General features: G+C 42.9%; 1 protein-coding gene across 3 annotated transcripts in view; it reads left to right on the top strand.

Moving 5' to 3' along the window:
* Positions 1-26,002, top strand: part of ADGRL3 (adhesion G protein-coupled receptor L3) — a 513,913-nt gene that overhangs the window by 294,209 nt on the left and 193,702 nt on the right. For all 3 annotated transcript variants that reach the window (XM_087736050.1, XM_087736051.1, XM_087736049.1), the window contains exon 6: positions 4,376-4,485. In XM_087736050.1, the coding sequence (XP_087592176.1) occupies positions 4,376-4,485 (110 nt within the window). The remainder of the gene's footprint in view (positions 1-4,375; positions 4,486-26,002) is intronic.

The raw sequence follows: 26,002 nt of genomic DNA, 5'->3' as shown, positions 1-26,002 counted from the left end.
ACTTTTCCTCTCCAAAACATGTATGTGAATAACGTGAACTTCTGTTTATGAGATGCTGGGTGCTTAAAGGCTGCTGAGTACTTTGAACAGATTTTTAGGAGGCTTTGGGGTATTCGCTTTTCCTGAGCATACAGGAATGTATGTTCCCATCAGTCTCTCAAGTCAGGGTGAAAATGCAGATCTCGGGTTATGCTTTGGTTTCTGATCTCTTGGTTGGTCTTGGTAGGCGTCTGTGCCTTGGCAAAGGGGATGTGAGATACTGGCCTTTTCATTGAGCACACTTTGCACCAGTGCAAGCATTTACAGAAGAACCCAGGCACTGGCAAGTCCTATTTTCTGTATCTTGCCAAAATGAAAATGCAGCAGGCTTTTTGCCTTGCTAGCCCGAATGCTGTGGCAGCATGGTGAGTTATTTCTGGTGAGCTGTGTGGACACTCTTGGTCCAGGTAAAATGTGCACAAATCCCAGCAGCAATTACGGAGGTGGCTTGAGACATGCAGGGTCTCCGAGAAGCAGGCTCTATCTTCACATGCCCAACTTGCACTTCAGGGAGCAACAGGGAGAGAGGAATGATTGCAGGTAGAAATAAGGACTTCAGAATAAAACAAACCAACCCAAAACAACAGGATGGCTATAAATTCCTTGTCAGATTTCATGATAAATGCAATAAAGGGAACTAAAACCACTTGAGGGGCTCCTGTAATTCTTCCATGTCTCCAGAACATTTGCCTTAAAATGTTATACAAACTAATAAAATGGAAGCTGCTTTTTTAATAGGCATAAAATTGTCTATCTGATCCCCCAAATTCACAGATTCCTCCCACAGTTCTCTTGTTTACTTGGTGTCAGAGCGTATGGAGAATGAGAAAATACCCCAAGGGGGCAGGGATCACCTAGGAAAGCTGCGACATGAGGGCAATGCAGGAGAAGTAGTTTCATTTGAAGGAGCTGATGAATCAGTGCTAGAAATAAGAGGCGCTTGTCAAAAGGTGATAATAAGAGGTACAGATGGGTGTAAAAAAGGTGACTGTAGTTTTCTGGAGTACAGTTATGCTAGAGCCAGTGATGCAAATGGTTCCTGCCCTGTTGGAGGGGAATCTAGCAAGATGTGGAGCTGCCATTTCTAAAGCTAAGGCACCTGGGTAGTGTTTCTGCAATTGTCCTATAGAAGGGATAGATTTATACTTGAGCTGATGCAGTGCTGGTTCTCACTGTGAATTGTAACTCCAGTAGTCCGTAAAGGTCTTCCTTCAAGAAACGAGGGAAAAAAAAAAGGGGGGGGGGGGGGCGGATAAAACCAAGGAGGGATTCTTGTTGCATTGATTGGAAAGGTCAATACCCAGCACTGAGCCTCATGACTTGCAGCTGTTTGGAGCGAGTGTTACTAAGACCCAAGCGCCAAGAAATCCCAAGATTCAATGTATAATCCTGTGATTTACAAAGAAGAGCTCGTGGGCTCGTTTGCTGGGAATGGAGTAAGGCATGAGTACATGGTTTTTTTTTTCCCCCACCCTTTTCAAGGCTACAGATGCATTTTATTTTACACATCTCCTTTTCTATGTCACTTCTTGTGTGTCACTTAGTGTCACCTGGGCCTTTAATCTGTCTGGAAAGAAATATGACAAAACGGAAGGGACCAAGAAGCTGTTGTGAAAGTGGGGAAAAAAGTATGAGCAAAAGCACAGAAACCAGAGCTTTAATGATGAGTGTTTTTTACCTCTTTCTCCCCTTAAAATTTTCGTAGCCTGATGTCTGACAGTAATAGTTGGTTGAACAGGTATTAGGTTTTTTTCTAAGGTTTTTAGTGCAAATTGCCCTCATCCCTTAAATGTGCTGGAATGGGAAACTGCATGTTTCACCCTGGGGTGATAAAAGGAAACTTAAAATGCCAAGTGCTGGACACAGTTTTGCTGCCCATATGAAATGAATGTGAAAAAGAGAGGAGGTTGAGTTTTTCTGGTTTTGTTGTTTGTGTGTTTTTTAATATGAGCCCTTCTTTGCAAATTGTGTGAGGTACTGACACCACATAGTATTTCAGCTTTTATTTGGGAGTTTTTAATTTGGTTTTCTGTTGTTTCCCCCCCCTGCCCAAGGTAGCACTGACAACTTGATCTCACCTTTTTTGGAAGTTTTTGTGCTTGGCAGGCTCAGTGCTTTGCCATCCCCTGACCCAGGGATGTGCAAAGGGGCTTCAGGACTTGCTGGACTTGAGGGGAAAAGCCCATACCAGCACCCTGCCTTCCCCACTCAACCCCCTGTATCATGGTGCTTTTGCTCTCTTTGGTGATATCCCAGAAGGCAGCACGCATTTGGGGAGTTTAAAGCTGGTGTTCACAGCCTGCGGCTTCCAAACCAAGTTTTGAAATACTGGTTATAAACCTGGAGCTTTCTAGGTTGCATGTTTTCACTTCTGGTTTTTGTGTTCAGGTCCTTGCATAAAAAAGGAATGGCTGTAAGGAAACGCTTGGCCATTCAAAGCAAACACTTCCTTACAGACAGAAAGAAAGAAAGCACGTGCAGATGAACCCTAAATGTGTCTGTTCCTCCCCCCACTTCCAATGTGTCATAATTTCGGATCCTGACTCGTGATTTTGAAACGTCTCTTTGATCCATTGCTCTTATGCTATGTATTGTGGCCAGGGCTGTCCCTACAGCCAGAGAGACTATTGATTAGGCCAGTACAATTGCTTTTTGAAAGGCACATTGAGCCCAGTATAGGACTTTTGTTGAAAATGAAGTTTTGGATGATGTTCAAAGCCTCTCCTGGAATACTGCCCACTTGCACGGTCCAAGCTACCTGTGATGCTCCAGCCAAGCCACCTGTCTATAAGTAGCAAAGGTGAGGACAGCGAAGTGACCCGTTTTGTTAATAAAATTGGGTTTTTTTGTATATGATAAAATTCGTCACTTGCTGTGATAACTGTCGTCTTTCAACTAGAAAACACGAGGATGTCCCAGCCCTCTGGATTATCTGTTATCCAGCAAAACAGCCTGATGAGCAAGCGTATCAGCTCTTATTAATCTTTCCATAAAATTAAAGAAATTATGGAGCTTAAGGCAGTCACTAATGAATCAATTTTAATTTATGGCTCAAATAAAATCCTCATTAAGGCTGACAAACTATAGCCTCAGGTAAACATGAAGCATTTCCACTGCAGACCTAAATGAGTTCTGTGCTGGATGTCGCAGCTTCTGCCAGAAGAGCAGGAGGGTCAGGGGTCCCATGTCACATCACAGGAGGCAGCATCTTAGAGAAAGTAAATGCAGTGGTCTAGCCCTTAGGAGGTCTCTTTCTGGCATGCAAAAGCATAAAAATCAAAGACTAATTATATTTCTCTTTCTCTCTTTTTTTTTCTTTAAACAAGCAAGCAGAGGATTTTCTCCATAGAACTGCTGTTTGCTAAGGGTTTTTGCATCCCCAAAATATACAAAAGTTGTACATAGAGGTGCTTGTACTGCGAAAGCAGAGGCAAATGTGGGTTTCCACACATGCACAAATCAGTCACCCATGGACCTGAGTCATATGTGCCACAGGGAAAGCATCTCGCAGGGCCCAGCCTCTGTGTGTGCGCTTTTAACCTGAAAGATTCCCGCTGCAGCGGGCAGGGTCACTTCCTTCTCTGTGCGGTTGTACGGCAAGATCTTCGCTGAGAGCAATGTTCGCGTTTGGAAAAAATACCTCATCTCAGGAGATGCATCTGTGCTGGGCAGAATGATTCAATAAAACGTAGCCATTTATAACTAATGCAAGTGTGTTGGCTGTGTATGAAAAACTACTATTTTGGTTTTTAGACAGCTTATTTGGTGATTTTTTTTTCCACTCAAGTGTTCCTGTTTCTAGCCTTTGATTTGCATTAAACGGCATTATTCAAGATGACTGTTTTTGTGGGAACACTTTATAAATATTTTGTAAAACTTATTTGTTATGCCTTCTATAAAATATACAATGATTATTTTTGCCACAAATGTTGTTGGTTTAGTCTTTGCATTTCGTTTGGTGGGGATGCTGGTTGTTAAGGTTAGTTGAGGTCACTGTGATGGAGTTTGAGTTTCAAGAATTCGAGGATCACGTAACTGTAACAATTTTTAAATCTTCCTCTCAGTTTGGTTTTAGAGAAATATCTCATGGTGCTGTAAGAACTACTTGGAGGGGAAGGGGTTGTGTCACCATGCCTCTTGTCTTCTGGCAATAAGCTGATGAAGACATCAGTGTTTGCCATCAGCCTTTGTGCACTCCCTGGCAAGCTTCCCCAGCTGATGCTGAAGTCCTGACTTCTGCATCTTCACTTCTGTTGATGCTGGAGGGGCCGCTCAACCTCTTGACCTGTCCTTCTGTCTGGACTGTTTTCTGACTCTCTTTTTTCTTGCTTTTCAGATGCAGTAATCGGACCCAATGTGCAGTTGTTGCTGGCCCTGATGTGTTTCCAGACCCATGCCCTGGGACGTACAAGTACCTGGAAGTGCAGTACGAATGTGTCCCTTACAGTATGTATCTTGATACATTTGCATTTGTTTCTTTACTAGAGATCTGATTTATTGTGGAGACGGGGCCAGCCTTGAGCTTGTCTCTTGTTGCCCGAAGGCAAGTAAACGCTCAGTGACAAACCACGTGCATCATATGAGAGTGAGCTGATAAGATATGAAAAACTGTCCTCTGTGCAAGGTTTGCGCTTAGGTTAAAAATATCCTAGTAGTGCCCCATGTTTTCCTTGTTGTACAGTGTTAACAGTGACATGGCACCTTTCGGGCAACACTTGGGAAGCCCTGTTAGTGAAAGCAGACCAGAAGAATGAAGCACTATTGCTACCTTACAGCTTCTCTTTCCAGAGTTTTATGCTTGTAATTGTATAGCAGTACGCTTCGACCGACCTATGTCCATGTAATTGGTGACATTTGATAAGTGCCTTAAATACAGTATTGTATCGCTGAGGAGGTAGAAAGCTAGTGTTTTGGGAAATTTGATGTTTAATGGCAGAAAATATTAATCTATAAACTTCCAAAGTTATGAAGGCAAATTACAGGCAAGCCATTTAGCCTGAATTTTTGAGGGTAGAAAGACAGTGATCTGCGTTTATAGCAATATGCACTGAACGGGAAATGTCAGAGCTACAAAAAGTTAGGTGTACCTCAGAATTTGCTTTCTGTAGAAACTGAATTTGTTACACAAATTTGTTACAGTTACGGTCCTACTGTCAAAAATGGCATACCTCAAGAAGGAAATAAGAACAGTAATACTAGGAGTGCACTTTTTATTAGCAGTCGTAAAGGGCTGAGCAGTGAATAACAGCACTATTTCTAGGTTTTCAGTTTGAGTAGGCCAAAGCTTATAGCACACCTCTCAAAACAATAAAGCAGGTATGGGAATGAATGCTTTTGAGCCACAGAGTTGTATTTGAGAGTGCAGCAGGAGACTTCAATTTGCTGAAACCCAGGATTTGGCTCAAGGACTAAGAGCATCTTCTTCATTGCCTCGAGCACAGGCTGCAGAAGAGTAAACGTGTCTGAGAAATGACAGGCACACTGTCCAGAGGGGAAGCGAGAACTTACAAGCCCCCGGGTGGTCCCCATGCCTCGTGCAGGAGGTGGCTGCCTGCCTGCCACCACGATGTGGAAAAGCTGTGTGGGGTTTTGCTTGTTGTGAAACCGCAAGGTGAGGGATGCAGCTAAGACCACCTCCCTGAGCAAAGGGGACCCTCTCTGCTGAGGAACTCTGTCTCTCTGCTGGCGGTGGGCCAGGTGTATCCATATTTGATTTTTCTAAACAAAAATATGAAGCTTCTAAATGCAGCAATGGAATATTTTTTATGAGGTGAGCTATTAAACCCATGGAAAGAGTGACATCAGGGGCTTAGGGTCTGCCCTAGCGAGCTCATACCAAATTACCAGTTTGGAGTTATTCCACTCTAAATGAGGTCTTTCATTTTACAAACGACACTGTGCATGGGGAGGGCGAGGGGAGATCGGTTTCTACTTATCATAGCAGGTTGTATTTCCTTGTGATTTGTGATTTGCATGAGGTATGCTGTTCCCTCCTGAGACTGGGCTGGTAAAGCAATAGTCATTACCTAGTACCCCTCTGTAACCTTTGTTGCATATAAAACAAAAAGGAATAGTGGTGCCTTGTGAGAAAGGTAATATGTGAATATTATGCCCCGAGGTGTTAATCAGCCCTATGTACAGGATGTAAAATAACTCTTGTGAGAGGTTGCTCAGTACCAAATGTACAGTAGGATTGAGTACGTTTTAATGATCTGAATGTGGGGAGGAAAACAACGACAACAACAAGACACGCTGCCTTTGCAATTAAGTTAGTAGCTTTGATGGCTGTTTCCTCTGTTTATGAATCAAATATAGTGCCTCTGTGAGTAGAGTTATGGGGGGAGAAATGAGGAGTGAGCACGTTATAAAATAGATCCCATCTTCTGGGCTGTTGTTCTGCATTGCCTAGGAAATTTTGGGTCAAATATTCATGCGCTGTTATTCAGTCTAGCACCAGGGAAGTTCATTGCATTCAGGCAAACTGTGTCCCTTATCTGCAGATGTGGGGCAGGAAACCTAGGGCTCCTTTTTATTCTTCTCCTACCTCAGTCTGCCTGGCTTTGTTACCGCCTCCGTTTCTTCCCTCTGAAAATGGTCAGCTCAGCTTTGCAGAAGTTCCTTGCCTGGGCCCCAGGAGTATCCCATGAGTGAAAGCCATCCAAGTGATGGGGAAGGTGTCAGCTGGACAAGAAGGTTAGCAAGGGTGTGGTTGGACCAAAGCTATGCCTGGTCGATGAAATCTGTTTCCCCCTCGATGCCCTCGGTGATGCCTCTACCGTTTGCTGTGGGTCAGTTGGTCACTTTGGGTTCTTGTCACCGAGTCCATGTGCTTCAGCCCCTCTAGCCAAATTTGGGCTGTTGTCCAAGTCCTTTCAGGTCCAGCTTTCTCAGCATCACTGCCTACACCCAGCTGCCTTGCATGAAGCTTCGCTGGAGGGGAGTGGGCTCTACAGGCTCCTCAGTGCTGGGGAAAACCCTTCCTCAGCCGCTGACGTTTCTTCAGTGGCTTTGTGCACCGAGCCCTTGGTGAACAGTGGTGCCTGCCATATGGCCATCTCCTAAAGAAAGAGAGCAGTTGCATAACAAAGAAATTAGTATTTCAGGAGGCACTTGTACTTCTGTGCAATTCCAGCTTGCTCCGTCTGGTTGGATGGGTTACTCCTTACGGTTTCAAATTATTCCTTATGGATGCAGAGAGACAGTTTACCCAAGTGTTGGCTCAGCAGCAGAGGGGAGCATGTGGGCGTCTCAAGAGAGCAGCGTTTAGGAGTCATCTTTAACAGATGTTGTTAGGACTGACCTTAGGCGCTTATGCTCAGCATAGTGCTAGTGTATATGCTCCCTTGGAGAAAAATTATGGAAGATTTAAAACTCCACTGAGTAGCCTGCTCCTCCTGTGATTTTATTTATTTATTCATTTTTTAACTCTTCCACCACTGACTCGTATAATTTTCAAGAGAAAATCATCCCCCTTTCCTCTCAGGGGAGGGGGGGGAAACAAATCTCTTCTAACTTCAGTAGCTCATATATTTTAAAATGTCCTTTATATTACCCTCCACACAACATTCCTGTGTGTTCACTGGAGATACCTCTGACAAGGAGAGTTTCATGAGGCTGCAGTTACTCTCAACATGTGGGGAAGACAACAGATGATTACACAGATCGTTCGGTCCTCTGCTTGTTTTCCTGATCCTGTACTCAGTTTATGTGATGGCAGATGCTGTCTACAAAAATGGACAGTCATTCCAAGGACCTCTGGACTTTTTTTGTTGCCCTCTGACAATGAAAAGCAAGTGATATCAGCAGGTGAAAAGCTACCAGGCCTAATTTGACAGGCTTCAGTGGCATCAGTTGTCCTATTTTTCTGGTATCAGATAAAGTCACCGAATTAATTTTGTCTTTCTCAAAGCAGGCCTTGGCATGTGGTGTTTATTTCTCTGATACCTGCTTTAAATACTGCCCCTTTTCTTCCAAAATACTGAAATTACTACTCCAATTTTCTTAAATTTAGTTTTCTTTTAATCATTACTGACCAAGAGAGCTTTTCCATGGTTTTCTATTTAATATCTACTACTGACGACCTGCAGTTTGCCATTGCCAGAGCTGTGGACACATGGCACATTGCAGAGAGATGTCTGAAACTGCATTTTAGGCTGCATTACTCTGTGTTTAAGTATGAGAAACCTCACTTTGCGAGGGTCCCTTTGATTCCGTACTCTGTTTTTGTTTCCTAGTGCATCCCTTCCCTCTCCTGTTCTCCCATTATGGAGCAGTGTTAAATGGGTAATGGGAACAGCAGTGGTGGAGGTGGTTTTGTGAAGCTAGGTCAACACTCTCATTGCAGAAGCACTTCAGTATCTTCTTCTGGTGCTTTTACAGTCCTGTTGTCATGGTGCCAGAACATCTAGGAGTGTAATTGTTCTTATTTCACCTTTGTAACGTACTAAGGGATTTACCATTTTACTCATGAGCCAGTGCAGAAAGCAGATGAGCACTTTATCCAATGCTGTACATGAGACTGGTGACAAGCAAGAGTATCCCAATTTTGCAAGATGAGTGGTGGTGGGAGAGCTGCTGAGCTAGCTGTCATTGTAAGCAGCCAGATTTCCTACAGATAATCTGATAAATCTGAACCAACATGTTGGTTTTCCCTATGCAAATACAGCCTTTGTATGCATGTAACACTTCACAGCTCAAACCATACGTGTTTTAGTAGTCCTGCGTGCATTTCTGAGATGCATGAAGGGAAAGAACAACACACTTGGGGCTGACGAGCCTCATTCCCTTCGCTCTCTCGAGCACGCATGCTCCACGAGCCACGGCAGCAACACCGCCCTTCATGGGTGACACCCCAAGTCAGAACAGGGGGAGATTTTCCAACATGTGAAAAGCCATCTCCCACTGGCTTTTACAAAAATTTAGGGACCATCTACATTTAGATTTTGTTTTTGGTTTCGAAAAAGATGCGAGTTGAAAGCACAGAGGTGTTTTGGAGTGCTTTTTCTGTTTATTTCCCCCTAGACACAACCGTTCAGCCTCCCGAGGATCCAGCATGGTGTTGGAAAGAGGATTTAGCTAGCTGAGTCAAATTTACCTTCAGTTTTTCCTGAGCTCTCAATTCCCTTAGGTTCTAGGTTTTGGAGTTCACAGAATAACTTCTCGTGGTTTAACCCCAGCCAGCAAATAAGCACCACCCAGCCGCTCGCTCACTCCCCCCCACCGGTGGGATGGGGGAGAGAATCGGAAGGGTAAAAGGGAGAAAACTTGTGGGTTGAGATAAAGACAGTTTAATAATTGAAGTAAAATAAAATAGAATGGTAGTAATAATAGTAATAATAATAATGAAAACAAACTATACAATAATAATACACAAAGCAAGTGATACACTGTACAATTGCTCACTACCCGCCAACCGCGATGCCCAGCACATCCCCAAGCAGTGACCGCTGCCCCCTGGCCAACTCGCCCCAGTTTATATACTGAGCATGACGTCATATGGTATGGCATAGCCCTTTGGCCAGTCTGGGTCAGCTGTCCCGGCTGTGCCCCCTCCCAGCTTCTTGTGCACCTGGCAGAGCATGGGAAGCTGAAAAGTCCTTGACTAGTGTAAGCACTACCTAGCAACTACTTAGCAACAACTTCGCACTGCTTAGCACTACTTAGCAACAACTAAAACATCAGTGTACTATCAACATTATTCTCATCCTAAATCCAAAACACAGCACTATACCAGCTACTAGGAAGAAAATTAACTCCATCCCAGCTGAAACCAGGACACTTGTGCATTGCTGTCCTTCAGAAACAGTCTGTTTTTTAATAGAGACTTGGAAAATTTAAGGTATAGTGCAGGACAAAGTGGAAAAAAGGTGGAGGCTCAATGAGGACAAGCCCATTGCTGCATTGATGGAAAGGATGGCAGCTGCAGGAGGGAGCAAGTCGGGTGCCCCGGGCATGGCATATCTGTTGTGGTTTAACCCCAGCTAGCAACTAAGCACCACACAGCCAGTCACTCACTCTTCCCCAGTGGGATAGGGGAGAGAATTGGAAGGGTAAAAGTGAGAAAACTCATGGGCTGAGATACAGACAGTTTAATAGGTAAAGCAAAAGCTGCACACACAAGCAAAGCAAAACAAGGAATTCATTCACTCCTTCCCATCGGCAGGCAGGTGTTCAGCCATCCCCAGGAAAGCAGGGCTCCATCACGCACAGTGGTTACTTGGGAAGACAAAACGCCATCACTCTGAACATCCCCCCCTTCCTTCTTCTTCCCCCAGCTTTATATGCTGAGCATGACGTCATATGGTATGGCACATCCCTGTGGTCAGTTGGGGTCAGCTGTCCCAGCTGTGCCCCCTCCCAGCTTCTTGTGCCCCCCCAGCCTGCTCACTGGTGGGGTGGTGTGAGAAGCAGAAAAGGCCTTGACTCTGTGTGAGCCCTGCTCAGCAATAACTAAAACATCCCTGTATTATCAACGCTGCTTTCAGCCCAAATCCAAAACCTAGCCCCATACTAGCTTCTGTGAAGAAAATTGCCCCTATCCCAGCCAAAACCAGCACATTCTCCACCCCTTATTCCATACCATTTACATCATGATCAGGTCCCACACTATCCAATACATTCTCATTAACTGCCACCCCCCTTCCTATCCTTCTGTGTATATAATACACACATATCATTCCCTTAGTCTGTGGACCACCCCTATAAAACATCTTTAAAATGTCCACAAATGTCCACAAAATGTCCACTGAGTTCATTTGGTCCGTGACTTTGAGCTCCATCTGTTTTGGTGGTCACTCAGGACAGGAGAGGTGGTGTGTTGCGTGGAGTTATTGGGCACCAAAGCCAGCTAAGGTCAGGTCACTGCTGCACTTGCACTGCTTCTTGCAAGGCTTCTCCTCCATTGGTTCAGGTGGTTCTTGCTGCAGTAATTCCCATAACATGCAACTGAAATCCCGGGTTACAACAATTTAAAGGTATTTCCATTACAATCTCTACCCCTGGTCCCTTTGGACCAGACCATAGAGTTTAATGTTGTAATGAACTCTCCCCCTTGCCCCTGCTCTGGCTTGGACTTATCCACAGACTGCAGTCCCTTAGGGGTGTACCTGCTCCAAATGGAGCCTTATCTATGAGCCACAGTCTCCTCAGGGGTATACCTGCTGCAGCATAGACTTATCCACAGCCACAATTGCTTTGAGGTGCACCTGTTCTAACATGGCCTTCTCCATGGGCCTCAATGCCTTCATAGATATTCCTGCTCCAGCGTGGCCTTACCCACAGCCACAGTCCCTTCAGAAAGTAAACCTGCTCCAACATGGCCTTACCCATGGCTGCAGTCCCTCCAGAGGTGTACCTGCTCTGTCCTGGGCTTATCCATGCCTGCACACTTTGAGGTCCTCCACCGTGACCTCATGCACAGCCACTGATGATTCAGGGTGTACCTGCTGCAGCATGGATTGATCCACAGCCACAGATGCTTCAAGGTGTAACTTCTCCAACGTGGACTTATCCTTGGGCCACAATGCCTTCGGAGGTATACCTGCTGCGGCACAGACAGCCGCAGACGCTTCGAGATGTACCTGCTCTGGCATGGACTTACTCACAGACACAGACGCTTAGGGGTGTCCTGCTCCTGTGTGGGCTCATCCACAGGTCACAGTCCCTTCAACTCAAGTTCACATTGGAGTTCCAGCCTGTCCAGTACAGCAGCACAGAAACAGCAGCAATGCCCTGGCCATCTGCCAGCCCAGGCGCATCACCATTGCTGTTATCAAAATGTTCCCAGCAACAGCAGAGTAAGAGGATAAGCAATACAGCAAGCAGCGAAAGCAAAAAGCAGCCACTAATCAGCACTAGACTCTAATATGCAGTAAGGCAAGCAAGCCCCATAGCAAGCACAGGAGCCTGTCAGTTAATAGCTAAACAGCAATAATAGCTATAATTTCCATCTAGCACATTCCAATCAAGTCTGTCATTACCTCGAACCCTTTGAGCCCCACATTGGGTGCCAAAAAAGACTGTTGTGGTTTAACCCCAGCTGGCAGCTAAGCACCACACAGCTGCTTGCTCTCTCCCCTCTGGTAAGATGGGGGAGAGAATCGAAAGGATAAAAGTGAGAAAACTCGTGGGTTGAGATACAGACAGTTCAATAGGTAAAGCAAAAGCTGCACACACAAGCAAAGCAAAACAAGGAATTCATTCACTGCTTCCCATCGGCAGGCAGGTGTTCAGCCATCCCCAGGAAAGCAGGGCTCCATCACGCACAGTGGTTACTTGGGAAGACAAAACGCCATCACTCTGAACATCCCCCCCTCCTTCTTCTTCCCCCAGCTTTATATGCTGAGCATGACGTCATATGGTATGGCACATCCCTGTGGTCAGTTGGGGTCAGCTGTCCTGGCTGTGCCCCCTCCCAGCTTCTTGTGCCCCCCCAGCCTGCTCACTGGTGGGGTGGTGTGAGAAGCAGAAAAGGCCTTGACTCTGTGTGAGCCCTGCTCAGCAATAACTAAAACATCCCTGTGTTATCAACACTGTTTTCAGCCCAAATCCAAAACCTAGCCGCATACTAGCTACTATGAAGAAAATTAACTCTATCCCAGCCAAAATCAGGACACACATCTCACTGTGATGATAACTTGCCTTGCACCCAGGTGACAAGTCTTCCATCAGCTTTTAATATTGGGGAGATCTATTTAAAGGGCTGTTTCCTGCAAGGGAAATACGTTCTTGGCTTCCGAGGAAGGATGAATCGTCCTTGCTTTCCGTTCTTCTGGGTAAACGGGCTAATAAATGTTACCAAGGCACCAAATAATTTTGATGCTTACAGAGATTTTCCTGCTTCTTTAATGCTAACAAGGGAAAGGAAAACAATGCTCGAACATGGTTCATCTTTTCTTTTCATAAAACTTTTTTTTCTTTTTAAACATGGAACCTGAAATCACATTTCCCAATTGCTGTATTGATGGAAGGAAAGGTCATTTCTTTGCTAGAAATATTCCTTTTATTGCTGACAGAAGAGTAGATGGGCTCACATATCAATAAAAGTGAGGGATGGTAAGTGTGATGTGGGAACAGAATTCAATAAAACTTTATTGTATCACAAGTGGACTGAAGTGCATTTAAAAACATTAAATGATGGCTCACAATATCTGCTCCGCTGGACCTTAGGGCCAGTGAATAGACAGATAATTGAATAATGACATTTTTAAGAGAATACAAGCACTAGAAAGCAAACTGATATTTTCATTGCTCCAAGATTGCTGGTAGAAAAGGAAAGAGGGAGGAGAAGCTGGGAGAAAATTGCAAACTGAAAACGATTTAATGAGACCACTTTTCCCAAGAATGCAGTTCTTAATTATTTCTGGAGTGCTGTAAGACCATTATGTGGCCTCCAGGCTTTCCCTGTGTGCGTTTTCTTGCCGCCTTCCCCATTGGTTGAGAGGCAGTATTTGCCCACCAAGAGCAATGCTGTGTTTTGTTAAACAAATGGACTTGCGGCTTCTCCAGTTCTCTTTTGCTCTGGGTTTTTGTTTTTTTTTTTTCTTTTCCCAAGAGAACTTGGTCCCCTGGGGCCTACCGGTGAAAATGGCAAGCGTTCCCAAGGGGTTAAACCCAGCTGTTGGTGCTTTGGTCAATAATGAGTGAATTCCCCCCTGAAGCCAGGCATCATTTGTTTTATTTAGTTCAATAAATTATTCCTGTGCATGGGCTAGGAAGAATAATTTAAAAAAAACAAAACAAAACCAAACCAAAAACCACCAGACCTAACTACCTATTATGATTATTTCTGAGCAAAGAATCTTTACTTTGTATCCTGCTGACAAATTGCCTTTCTTCTAAGGCATACAATTTCCTGGGTGTTGTGGCCAAAAAAACCCTTTTTTGTATTTGCTGAAATTCCCAGCTTTGCTTCTTGGTTCTTTATCCGTGGAGGCAGAAGCAAAGGACGTATTACTTCCCCTATCAGTCTCCTTTCACCATGTGTTTGTGGGGAGAGGGCACCTATACAACAGCCATCTGGAAAGCACCCTTAATTAAAATAACCTGATATTACGGGGCTTTGCGAACCTGGAGGCTGAGCTATCCGTATAGGCGTGTGCATACTTTTCAAGAAGGGGAGGAAAACTAAGTGCTGAGAGCTGGGGAAATAAAGGTATTTGAAAACTTGAAAGTAGCCTGACATGAGGGGAAAAAGGACATTTTTGTGAGACAGTGCAATATATGACAATGTGGTTCATTTTTGAATCTGAGATGAGTTTGGTTTAAATTAAAGGAACAAGGTGATTTCAAGTGTGCGTGCCTGTAATGCATACTGGTTTAAAGGTCTGCTGTCAGCTGGACCACTATGGACTTTCTTGTGAGAAGAAGTTAGATAAATATAGGTAATCTCCATAGTATGAAGGCCATCACTACCTGCTCTGTCTATAATTTCCAGCACGATCCTCTGAAAAGCCAGCTCCTGCTGGCTCCTGTCATCTTGGTCCTTTCCTCTAGGTTGTGGGACACTTCTCCATGTCTCCCACTTGTGCCAGTATGAACCCCTGTGTGAAAAGTCATCTTTTCTTCTCTCTTCTGAGTGTTTAGCTGATCACCTCCTGAACTAGCTCACCACTCCCCACTCCCAGGCTTAAAATATTGAAATGCCTCTATTCACTGATGCCTTCGGTCTTTGCACCATGCATTGGTTCTGAAAATCGTATCTCCATGCACAAGTTGTGCTCCCATGAATCTTTGAGTCACACATGCTATCTTTATCAGAAAAGTCACCACAGTGCTTCTCCTTAATTGTATTAGATCTGAAATGCTGCAGGGGAAAAGAGCCCCCTGTTACAGCCTGGGCACCTATGAACTTGTCAGCTGATCATGGGGTGTTTTATTTGATCATTTGCTGTCAAAGGCGATGGGGACATAATTTGATGGACATGTATTAATACCACTTAGAAAAATAACTTGGTAGGCTACCAGCTGAACAGGTTGTTATGGAAGAGGCATTGCAGTGAGTAAGTATAATTTCAGTCATATGAATGTTTGAGAGTCACTTCTCTGCCCATCATATTTTAAAGTTGCACTCCTGATTAATCATGGAAGTGAGGTAAGCCTTAAAATGAGGTCTGACATTTAAGCTGGACATCTACAAGCTTCGTAGTTGTTGAAGATCTTGCAGTCAAGCACAGTGAAAATCAAAGTGTTGCAGGAGGTGGCGGGGAGAGTTTAATTTGCTTGCAAGTAAACAGAAGGATGCCCTACACCCCTCTATACTGCTTTTTCTCGGTCCTATTATAAAAATTTTATCACCTCCAGACTTTCCCTTTTTCACTCCAAAGCAAAATATTTTTTTGCAACATTACAAAAGGGCTTTTTTTAACTGAAGGCTGAACAAACCCATTACATGATGAACTACAAGCAGAGCAGCCAGCAGCGTGCGCTACTGACAGGCGTCTGAATGGCACGGCGTCTTGGGCTACACAGGTACAAATTAAACACCCGCGGTCCAAACGCCAAGTCTTAGGGAAAGAAAGGTGTCTTTTTATTTACTTACTTTTTTGAGGCAAATTCAGAATTTCCTTTTACGTTCATTTGGAACGCTGAGCATCTTTTGGCTATGTTGGACACATTGAACGTAGGTGAGAGAAACAGCAGGAATGACACGATTCTTCTGGTGTGAAAGTTTGGGTATTCTGCTGATAGATGTAATTAAGGAGGAGATTAGTTTTTTCCCTTCCAATTAATACTTAAGTAGGTGGAAAGTTAAATGGGTACCGGTGACAAGTTTGCAAGAGTAAAATTCATTGACTGGAGGGAATGTGGGGGAGCATAGAAAGCATGACAGTAGTTTAATGTTGGTTGGTTTTTTTTTTTAAAGTAACTACAGCTGGGAGGCTTCTTTCTTTCTTTAGAGAATATATAAAGGTTTCTGTGGTAGAGCAAGAGAGTTAAAATTCACATCTCCATCCTCACCATCACCTCACGCTCACAAAGTTTGCAGTGTGGAGATCCAGACTTTAAATAAGTCAAAGACTTTACCGTAGATACGTTATGTGTTTCTCACATTTGATGTTTTTCTTGATGTAGAGCCCTGTCAGTTCTCCCTAGGGCCTCTATAATTGGTTTATTATGGAAGCTGAAGGTGGAAAACTGTGATGAGTAGTGTAACTTATCTCATTTTATGAAGATTATGAATATAAGGGAGTAACTTAATTCCTTGTGTGACTTGTGTGCACCATTTATTCCTTTCCAATCTTGTCCCACAGCAGCTGAATTTTTAGTGAGAAAGTGTATATTGTTGGTTTGAGTTTTGCCATTTAAACTAAAAGTTGCTTAAATTCTTTCAATCTGTTACCTGAATGCCTTTGGCCTTTGAGTCTGAATCAAAGGTCATTAAATCACAGGGAAACTTTCTTTCAGTGTCAGCAAACTTTGGGTCAGGTTCCCAGTAACCTGAGGCTATCTGAAGTCATTAGCTTTTTTCGAGAAATTTGTCTTTGTCGCACTCATTTCTAGCATAGTAAATAACTGATATTGTCTCAGCTAAAATGGAAATTGTAACCAATATGGGGCAGAAAGAAGAATGAAATTCTGGTGAACTCCTCAATATATTAATAAGCTACAATCCCCCCACCTCAGCGGCTGATGATTCCACGTCCAAATAGCAGAACATCTTTCTAATGTCTGAAATAGATTTGTGTTTGCTTAACAAAGATGTTGACAAAATATAACAGCCTGTCCCCTGCAAACATGCTTGTCTGGAGTACCAATGGGAAGAAACCACTGGCTTTAGGTCATTTGTACCAAGCCGTATTTTTCCTCTCTTTCTGATAGGTCTACTACTAGATATTTGCCACCATTTTGCTATCTAAACATGACCCCATACTTCCCAATTGTCTCTGAACAGTTCTGTTGTCATTAAGAAGAATATATTTCTTTCCATCTTTAATAACCTATTGTCTAAATTGCACTATTATGCCAAGCACCCTCTGGAGACATTGATATGGATTTCATACATTTTATAACAGATCTTCATGGAGATAATATTTATATTTCCAGATTTTATTCTTCTTATCCTTTCATTTCTCTCTCAAGAAGTACTGCAAAGGTTTCTTTCATTGGTGCAAGCAGTGTAAGGAGATTAAGACCATCCTTGCCAGGTGCTCTTATAAATCCACAAAAGAAATTAAATACATTTATTGGTTTATATTCTGGCCAATGGGGAGAACAGAATATGTGTATCCAGTGGTTAAGTTGAAGACTGAAGTTCATTTCTTCTAGCACATGAGGGAGGGAGAAATTTGAGTGTATTAAGGCAAATCCCTTTAGTGTGTGAAATACGAAAACACATCTTTCCAGATCTAAAAATACAACTTTGAGTTTCTTTATATTAAAAGGGCTCCCAGGAAGAGAGCCAAATGCATCTGAATGTATTACTTTTTTACTCATTTCCTCCACTTTCCTTGCTAACATCATTTCCAGTCGACTTTTAATAACAATATAGGCCTGCATGAAACCGCAGTAGTTGAATGTACCTCAAACTCTGGCAAAGGAGACAGAAACACAAACTGCTTAGCATTTGATTTTGGTTAGCTTCTGTCTCTGTTTCCAAGAGGAATTAAATGGGAGGAGGATTTGTGGGAGGCTAAGGCAAAGGGGCTCTCCCCGGGGCATCCTTTTGCAAAAAAAAAAGAAAGACATCAACTTATGCCTACAGGTTTCCTATCCCAAACCTCACAAAAAAAATGATATGTCATGTCATTTACCCAGGCTGATTGCCAGGCTATGCAGAAATGTTCTTAAGGGTTTTCAGGGTGTGTCTGCCTTTTGCGGGGGGGCAACGACCAATTCAGATTAGAAAAGATTTATTCCAGTTGATTTCCCAGATTAATGTATTGCTGAGGGTCTAAACTAATCTCCTCCTCCAAAGTCTTTTTCCCCTCCATGGGTAACTTAAATATGTCTAACGTAGTTTTTAAAAATGCCTTAATCTCATTTATCTTTAATTTCTCTCTGTTCCGCTCTACAGGCCCACATAAAAGGATTTACATTGGGTATTTATCCCTTCCAATATCAAAAGCAAATTCCCTTTCAGATCTCAGTTTTCACTGATAATCCTCGCAGATGTATAATTTTAATTTACCTTGCAGATGACATCTACCTGCTTTCTCTCTCTGCTTCTGTGAAGGTATTACTCAACAGCACCTCATTAACTCTATTTTTTTTCTTTCTTGTGTGTGTTGAACGGTGTCTATGAGTGAAACTATTGTCTTGTCCTTTGCTGGAGAGCACACGCTAGTTCAGGAGAGGCTGGGGCTAGTACATTGCTGTGTAATCCAGCCGAGTCCTTTCTTTTTATCCCAGGAGAGGTAGCGCTGGGCCTTGGTCCTTTTCGATTTAAAAATTAATAATCACACATTTTTCAACTTAAGCTCCTGCAAAGGCTTGCGGGAACACACAGACGCACACTCACGCACCTGAAAGCTTCCAGAACCTCAGATGTTCAGATTTGCAAAATAATGGTTCTGCTAAACAGAACAGGAGATATTGCTATCTGTGGGATTTTGGAAATGAGCCCATTATATTTAGGTACCCTAATGAAAGCTAAGCTCCCCTAGAAATCTGCCTTTAATGTCTGTATATGAAGCACTCTGGAGTTATTCCACCTATATTACTATTTAAAGCAACAAATCGTGCATGTAAGTGCTATTCTGAATGCGGCCTTAAAAGACGGTTCCACGTTTCTGCAGCAAAACTGAAGGGATGGGGGGAATGTAAACTCCACGTAGCAAATGCAGACTCAGGTTTGAAAATTTGACCCTAAGGAGAAGAAAAATCAGGAAACAATGCATAGGTGATGTTGAAGATTTTTTTTTATTGGTAAGACTTGGCACAAAACATTGAAATTATAAGGTAAATGATTTTGATATTCTAGCCTCGCTTGGGAGAGCAGAAAGGAGTGGCTAGTGGCTCTCTTCGGTATAAAATTACACTATATCACTACTGGTGGTCTTTTTCTTATCATAGGCTGAAATGAGTCCTGCTTCAAGTATAATTGCATTTGTATCCTGTTGCTGCTTTGGGTATTTATACTCGGGTTGGCAGTGCCTGAAAAAGGAAGGACTGTTAGTCGATAGTATAGACCTGAAAATACGGAGGCATCAGCTATTAAAATGTAGCAGGGAAAACATGGTGGTATCCAAGTACTGCCGCAGTTTTGACATGGCGGGGTGCGTGTGCGGGGAGTGCCTGCAGTACATACAGGCACACCTGAGTCGGCCTTGTTACAGACTAGGAGATGAGATGCAGAGGCACAAGCTGTAATGCAGGAATTAATTTACCACCTGAATATTTGTACGAGGCACAGTTGTACCCCTGGTTTCACTAGGGCTTTTCCCATTGAGATGCTTGTACCTAGGCATGTGCTTAAATGCTTCATCAATGTCAGCTTGCATGTTTACATTTTATATATGCTATACACAAATAACAGAAGGCTAATTTGGGGGTCACTTTATGTGCTGTGGCTGGATTTTCGAAGAAGGAACAAATGGGCTTTTGTCCATGTAAAGACTTGTTCAGAAGAGTGAGCATGTGCCATGTACATTTTCAATGAAGTCAATAATTAAATATGTTCCAGATGACTCTAGTGAGGGAGGATATTAGTAATTATCATAAAGTGACAAATCTACATTCTGTGGCTGGTACTTTGAAAACAAAAAGTCAGTGTTTCAAATAGAATCCATTAAAAATATGTCCCGGTTCAATTGTCATGTTTAAGTTAAATTAATGTCTTAACTCTTGTTTTTGGTTTTTTTTTTTCTGGTTTTTGTTTTGTTTTGTTTTCAAAACAGGCTTAATAAAGGTATAGTAGTTGTCTTTGAGCACATGCTTTTGATGAGAGCCCACTGAAACACCTGGGAGTTTTCTTGTTGACTTGGAGGGAATTTGAATGCACAGAGTGAAATCGGGCAGTATTAAAATCAGTTCAGCCTTGGTTATTAAACAGAGTGAGTCTGGGCCTTCAGATTTGTGAGTGGTGAAATTTGTGGTGCAGTGATGACAATAGGAAGAGATATTTTCAGTGCAAAGGAGAGGCATTTCTTTCTCAAAGAGGACTGCTCTGTCTTCCCATCTCCTCTCAGAGACAAAATTAAATGGCTATCAAAGTCTCAAACCAGTTCTAGAGTATACAAAACCATCATTCAGATTTTTCCTTCATACAAGGAAGATTACAGAATGCAGGAAGAAGACACGGAAGGCCAAAGCTCAGTTAGAGTTGAAACTGGCCAGTGTTGTGTCAGATAACAAGGAGGGCTTTTTTAAGTATGTTACTAGCAAGAGGAGGTCTAAAACAAAACATTGGACCAATACTTGTTGAAGATGGTCACCTGACTAATAGGGATGAAGAAAAGCGGAGGCATTCAATGCTTTTTTTGCCTCAGTCTTTAATAATACTGATCAGTTTGGGGTTGCCCAGTCCTCTGAGTCAGAGGGCCACGAGTGTGGGACAGTGACTTTCCTTTTGTGAACACTGAAATTGTGAGGGACCAGCTGTATCAGCTGAATGTTCACAAGTCCTTGGGGCCTGATGGGGTTCATCCCAGAGTGCTGAAGGAGCAAGCGGATATTACAGCAGGACTCCGCTCAATCATCTATCAAAGGAGTCTGAAGAGGTCCCTGCTGACTGGAAGCTAGCCAATGTTATTCCAATTTACAAGAAGGGAAAGAGAGAAGACCCAGGGAACTACAGACCTATTAGTCTAACCTCAGTTCCTGGAAAAATTATGGAGAAGATTATACTGGGTACTACTGAAAGGCAATTAAAGAATAATGCAGTCACCAGGCACAGTCAACATGGGTTCACAAAGGGAAAGTCCTGTTCAACTGATTTAATATCCTTCTATGATAAGGTCACTCGCCTAGTGGATGAAGAGAAGGCAATGGATGTAGTTTTTCTGGATTTTAGTGAGGCTTTTGAAACTGTCCCTTACAGTATCCTTCTGGACAAGTTGTTCAACTGTGAGATGAGCAGGTTTACAGTGCGCTGGGTGAAGAACTGGCTGAAAGGGCAGAGCTCAAAGGGTTGTAGTGAATGGGGCTACATCTGTCTGGCAACCAGTCACCAGCACTGTTCCTCAGGGCTCAATTCTAGGGCCAGTTCTGTTCAATATATTTATCAAAGATCTGGATGCAGGAGTTGAATGCACCATTAGCGAGTTTGATGATGATACTAAACTGGGAGGTGCTGTTGACACTCTTGAGGGACAGGATGCCTTGCAGAGGGATTTGGATAGATTGGAGCATTGGCCAATGATTAATGGGATGAAATTTAACAAGAACAACTGCTGGATTCTTTACCTCGGAAGGAGTAAGACCAGGCACAAGTATAAATTGGGAGAGGAGTGGCTGGAGAGCAGCCCTGCAGAAAGGGATCTGGGGGTGCTGGTTGACAGCAGGCTCAATATGAGTCAGCAGTGTGCCCTGGCAGCCAAGAGGGCAAACCGCATCCTGGGGTTCATCAAACACAGCATAACCAGTCCGTCAAAAGAGGTGATTATTGTGCTTTATTTAGTCTTGGTGCAGCCTCACCTTGAGTACTGTGTGCAGTTCTGGGCCCCACATTTTAAGAAGGCTGTTAAGGTACTCAAAAGGGTCCAGAGGAGGGCAACAATGCTAGTGAAAGGGCGGGAAGGCATGTCCTATGAGGAGCGGCTGAGAACTCTGGGTTTGTCTAGTTTGGAGAAAAGGCAGCTGAGGGGCGACCTCATTGCTCTCTACAGCTTTCTGAGGAGGGGAAGTGGAGAGGGAGGTGCAGATCTCTTCTCCCTGGTATCCAGTGATAGGACACATGGGAATGATGCAAAGCCGTGCCAGGGGAGGTTCAGACTTGACATAAGGAAGCATTTCTTTACCGAGAGGGTGGTCAAACACTTAGACAGTCTTCCTAGAGAGGTGGTCAATGCCCCAAGCCTGTCAGTGTTTAGGAGGCATTTGGACAATGCTTTAACTTTTGGTGAGCCCTGAAGTGGTTGGGCAGTTGGGCTAGATAATCCTTGTAGGTTCCTTCCAACTGAAAATATTCTATTCTATTCTAAAATATGCCTTGTGTGTTTGTGTATCCTTGCATTTTAGTAGCTCTGTTGACACAGTCAACTGCTCTGCACAGTCGCACAAACATCTAGCTCTGTGTTTATTAACTGTTTGAGGGAAACAGTGCCAAATTATTAAATTATTTTGCCACGGGAAAATGCTGATGCTTTGCAATGACTCGATACATGGGGCTTCCAGAGTGCCATGTGTGTGCCTGGAGACAGTTGGCCATCGTTGGCTATAATGTATGGCAATGAAAGCTCCAACGAATTGCTTTGCAACACTTCTTCATCTGCACGTCGATACTCATGTTGAAATGGGTTTTCACAGTCAAACTCGTCCCAAATCTTATCAATTATGAATGGCTGTAACAGATGGTATGTATTATTGTTTTTAAGAATGAGTGATACGTTTCAAATGAGAAACACATGTTGCTCAGCAGCTTTAGCTGCCACTTCTGAGACGGGAACCAGCTCCCTGACCCCTTCTTCCCCTCCACTTGTTGGATAACATCCTATTTTAATAACCCGAAAATGAAGACCATGAAATACTGCATGATGGAAAACTGTGAGCAAACATCAATTCCGGTGTAAGAGGATCCTGCTCTTTCTCAGCTTGGTGGGAGCTGCACCTGTCTGGGCAAGGGTGAAATTCACGTTTGCAGCACCAGTATCAATCAGCCTTTCCCGAGGGGCCTGGGGACAGGGAAGTTCTGCAAAACTTCTTACCTGAAGTTTCAAGAAGTTTGTACGACGTTACTGCAAGGGGCCGGCTGATAACCTAAGATCAAGGTGTATCATGATGACATTGATGGGCGCTTTGTCAGGTGCCTGGCTTTGCAGAAAATACTGTGTATTCCTTCAGTAAGCCAGTTTTCCTTTCAGTCTACATCTGTCGCATTGCTTTCTTTTAAAAATAAAACAATGCTCTAAATACAGCAGGTGAAAGGTTGTTGCAGAATAAAAGCCTGGCTCTTGAAAGGTTGTTGCAGAATAAAAGCCTGGCTCTTGAAGAGCAATCCAGATGACAGCGATGCTGTAATTCATTTGCATCCAGATGACTGCAGCCCAGCAGTCCTCAGAAACTGGACTAACAATCTTGGAGACAACGTTCTCTGAGCGTGTGCCTATTTTTACTGCAGACATAAAAGTCTATGCACATGCCTTATCTGGAAACAAATAAACTGTGTAAGCGTCTGCAGGATTGGTGCTTAATTTGGTGGAGAACAGGCCATTAAAAATCTTCATTGCTTTTACAAAATATGCTGCAAAAACATTTGCTTGCTATGACGCAAAATACATCATTAAGGCACATATTGCCAGAACAAATGAGCCAAAGGTATTTTGTGATAGTAGCCATTCAAAAATAAAATCACAATCATTTGCTTACTTTCTGATTTATAAAATTGCTTCAGCATCTTGGCTGAAACTGGGAGTAGAAAGCGTGTATGTTCTTCCTCTGGCCTTTTAAAATTCACACTTAATATTCATAACACAGCAAAATATTCATTTCTGTGTCTTTAAAACCAATCATATTAGTTATTCCCCTGCTGAATTTAGTGCTTATTCAAATGCACTCTCTGCTCTCCTTGAAAAGAAATTTTGGCTCAATTTCTTTAGCGCAAAGCCCTTCCTTAGTGCCTAGATAACACAGTGTTATCTTATTCTGTAATGCTTCACCATACAAAGCAATCTAAAAGCCAAGGAAGCATGCCAAGAGACACTGGGCAAAAAGCCCTTATGTAAAGTTTGGACTTCTTTCCCTTAACAGTGCAGCATTTACACAGCCCTCTCTTCAGGCAAAGAAAATAAATAAATCAAAACAAAGCTCTAAAGTTAACCAAGAAGTTTCTTAAGTGCTACTTTTGGTATTTATTTTAACGGGAAGAAATCCATTTTATTTCACTTTTATCAGACTAAATTAGAGGAATTCTGCAGTGCTCTTTGCTCTTTGCTAACAATGGGACAGACTCCTTGTATTGTGCTGTTGGTCAGATCTGGATGTAGAGAGTTTCCAATGTAAAAGCTGAATTTTTTGGTGGGATTCAGTGCTCTACAGGTCTTGCCTGATCCTCTGGAGGAATGTGGTGAGAGTCACGCAAGGCCTAAAAGATTTATTTTCCCTAGACCTCAGGGCAAGAAGAGGCAGACTTAGATACTGACGGCCACCTTGGCAAGAGGTGCACCTCCTGCTACCCAAATCTTGCTGCTTGAGATGCATCTTCCTCCTTCTTCTCTCCCACTTGTGTTCATCCTCCCCGTGATGCTTTTGGTCCAACACTGAGCTACTGCGTTTAATGTGAAGCTGGTTATCTTTGCCATGCAGTTTGTGGGCTGCGTTAATCTGAGCAGGCTGACAGACTCATTGCAAATCAGGATCGGTGGGAAGGAGCCCTAGGTGCCCAAGATTTGCTGTCTTTCTCATGATATCAGAGTCCATGGAAATTAGGTGTATGAATACCATTAAACAGTGTAGAGATGCGAGCTATCTGAAGAGGGATTATTTATCTCTTTCCATCTGCCTGAATTCAGGAAGGTTTTATTGAAAATTCACCTCTCCTCTCCCCTTCTATTCTCTTTCCACTTCATTTCTCTCATTCTCGCTTACTCTATCATAAATATACCTGCACAGCTGTGACTGTGGCTTTACAAGCTTCAGCCTCTTAAATCCAAATGCTGTTCTTTGCAGTCGACCTTGCCTTTCGGGAGCAGAGGCTCTCCTGGAACAGGAGGCTCTGGGAGGATATTGGCTTGTAGAGCATTGGTTTTACTATCGATCAGACAACTCAGACTTTTTTTTTTTTTTGTAAGTTTTTCTCATCACGCCAACAGAGAGTCCCAAAATCTGTTCACTCACAGGAACGCAGAATTATCCTGACTTAATGCTCACATGGCTTTTGTGGTACCAAAGGTGTGTTTTACTTTGGTCAGTCGATAGGGTCAAGAGGTGAGAGTTTGTCTGGTTTGTATCACTGTTTGCCTGAAGTTAAATAGGGAGCCAATTAAATTTTCCAATATTGAGCGAAAGTAGAGTGGTAGTGTCAGCTCTTCTACAAATGGATATTAAATTACATGATGTAAAAGTGGCTAAAGATGATTCACAGCAATAATATGACCCAGTTATGTGTTTATTGCATTTAAAAGACAATTGGGGGGTTGAGTTCATTGCCAGCTGTGTGGTAGTTAATGATCAGTAAGAAAGCATCAAACTGAGAACAACTTCTGTTTCTAAATACAGCCCGCCGTGCTGAATTTCAGAAGTTCCGAGAATGAATTGTGTATGTGTAATGGATCTAAAAACAAGGAGAAATACAATTTTATTGGAGACTAACAGTATATATTCACCATAAAGCTATTCTTAACCTACAAAGAAAAATCACACGCAGAAATGATGGCCTTGCTTCTAAATGCACATAATTGCTATGACCTACAGCTGTATGACTCCTGATTGATGCTGGCCATAAATGAATGTCCTAATACAATTTTTGAAACCTATGAAATTAGCAGTAGAAGCCAAAATTGTTACTTCCTCTTCAGACCAACATTTTTACTGCAACCATTAGTTTTAAAAACATAAGGCAAGCTCTTTACCTGAGTGATCTGTCCAGTATCACTGTTTTAAAAATTCGTTTCTGGAAACAATTGCACATATGATAAACATCAGTTTGAAAATTCAATTTACTGCATAAAGAATTTGGGGACACAGTTTTTCATAAAACAAAATAAGTCAATTAGAGCCTTCTTTTCACAGCCTGCGGGTTTTCTTTCAAGCAAAATAGCAATGATTGGTTTTGGTCTATAAAAGCATAGGCATGAAAGCTCCAAAGAATGGTGTGCTACAGAAAATGTTGAATTGGGGCTACCTAAGAGAAAATAAATGTTACAGGTTT

Source organism: Nipponia nippon, unplaced genomic scaffold (assembly GCF_047370975.1).
Source record: "Nipponia nippon isolate SJK-2023a ecotype South Korea unplaced genomic scaffold, ASM4737097v1 scaffold_6, whole genome shotgun sequence".
NCBI classification, from domain to species: domain Eukaryota; kingdom Metazoa; phylum Chordata; class Aves; order Pelecaniformes; family Threskiornithidae; genus Nipponia; species Nipponia nippon.
Note: the sequence above shows the minus strand (reverse complement) of the source record. Positions and strands in the feature narration are given on the sequence as shown.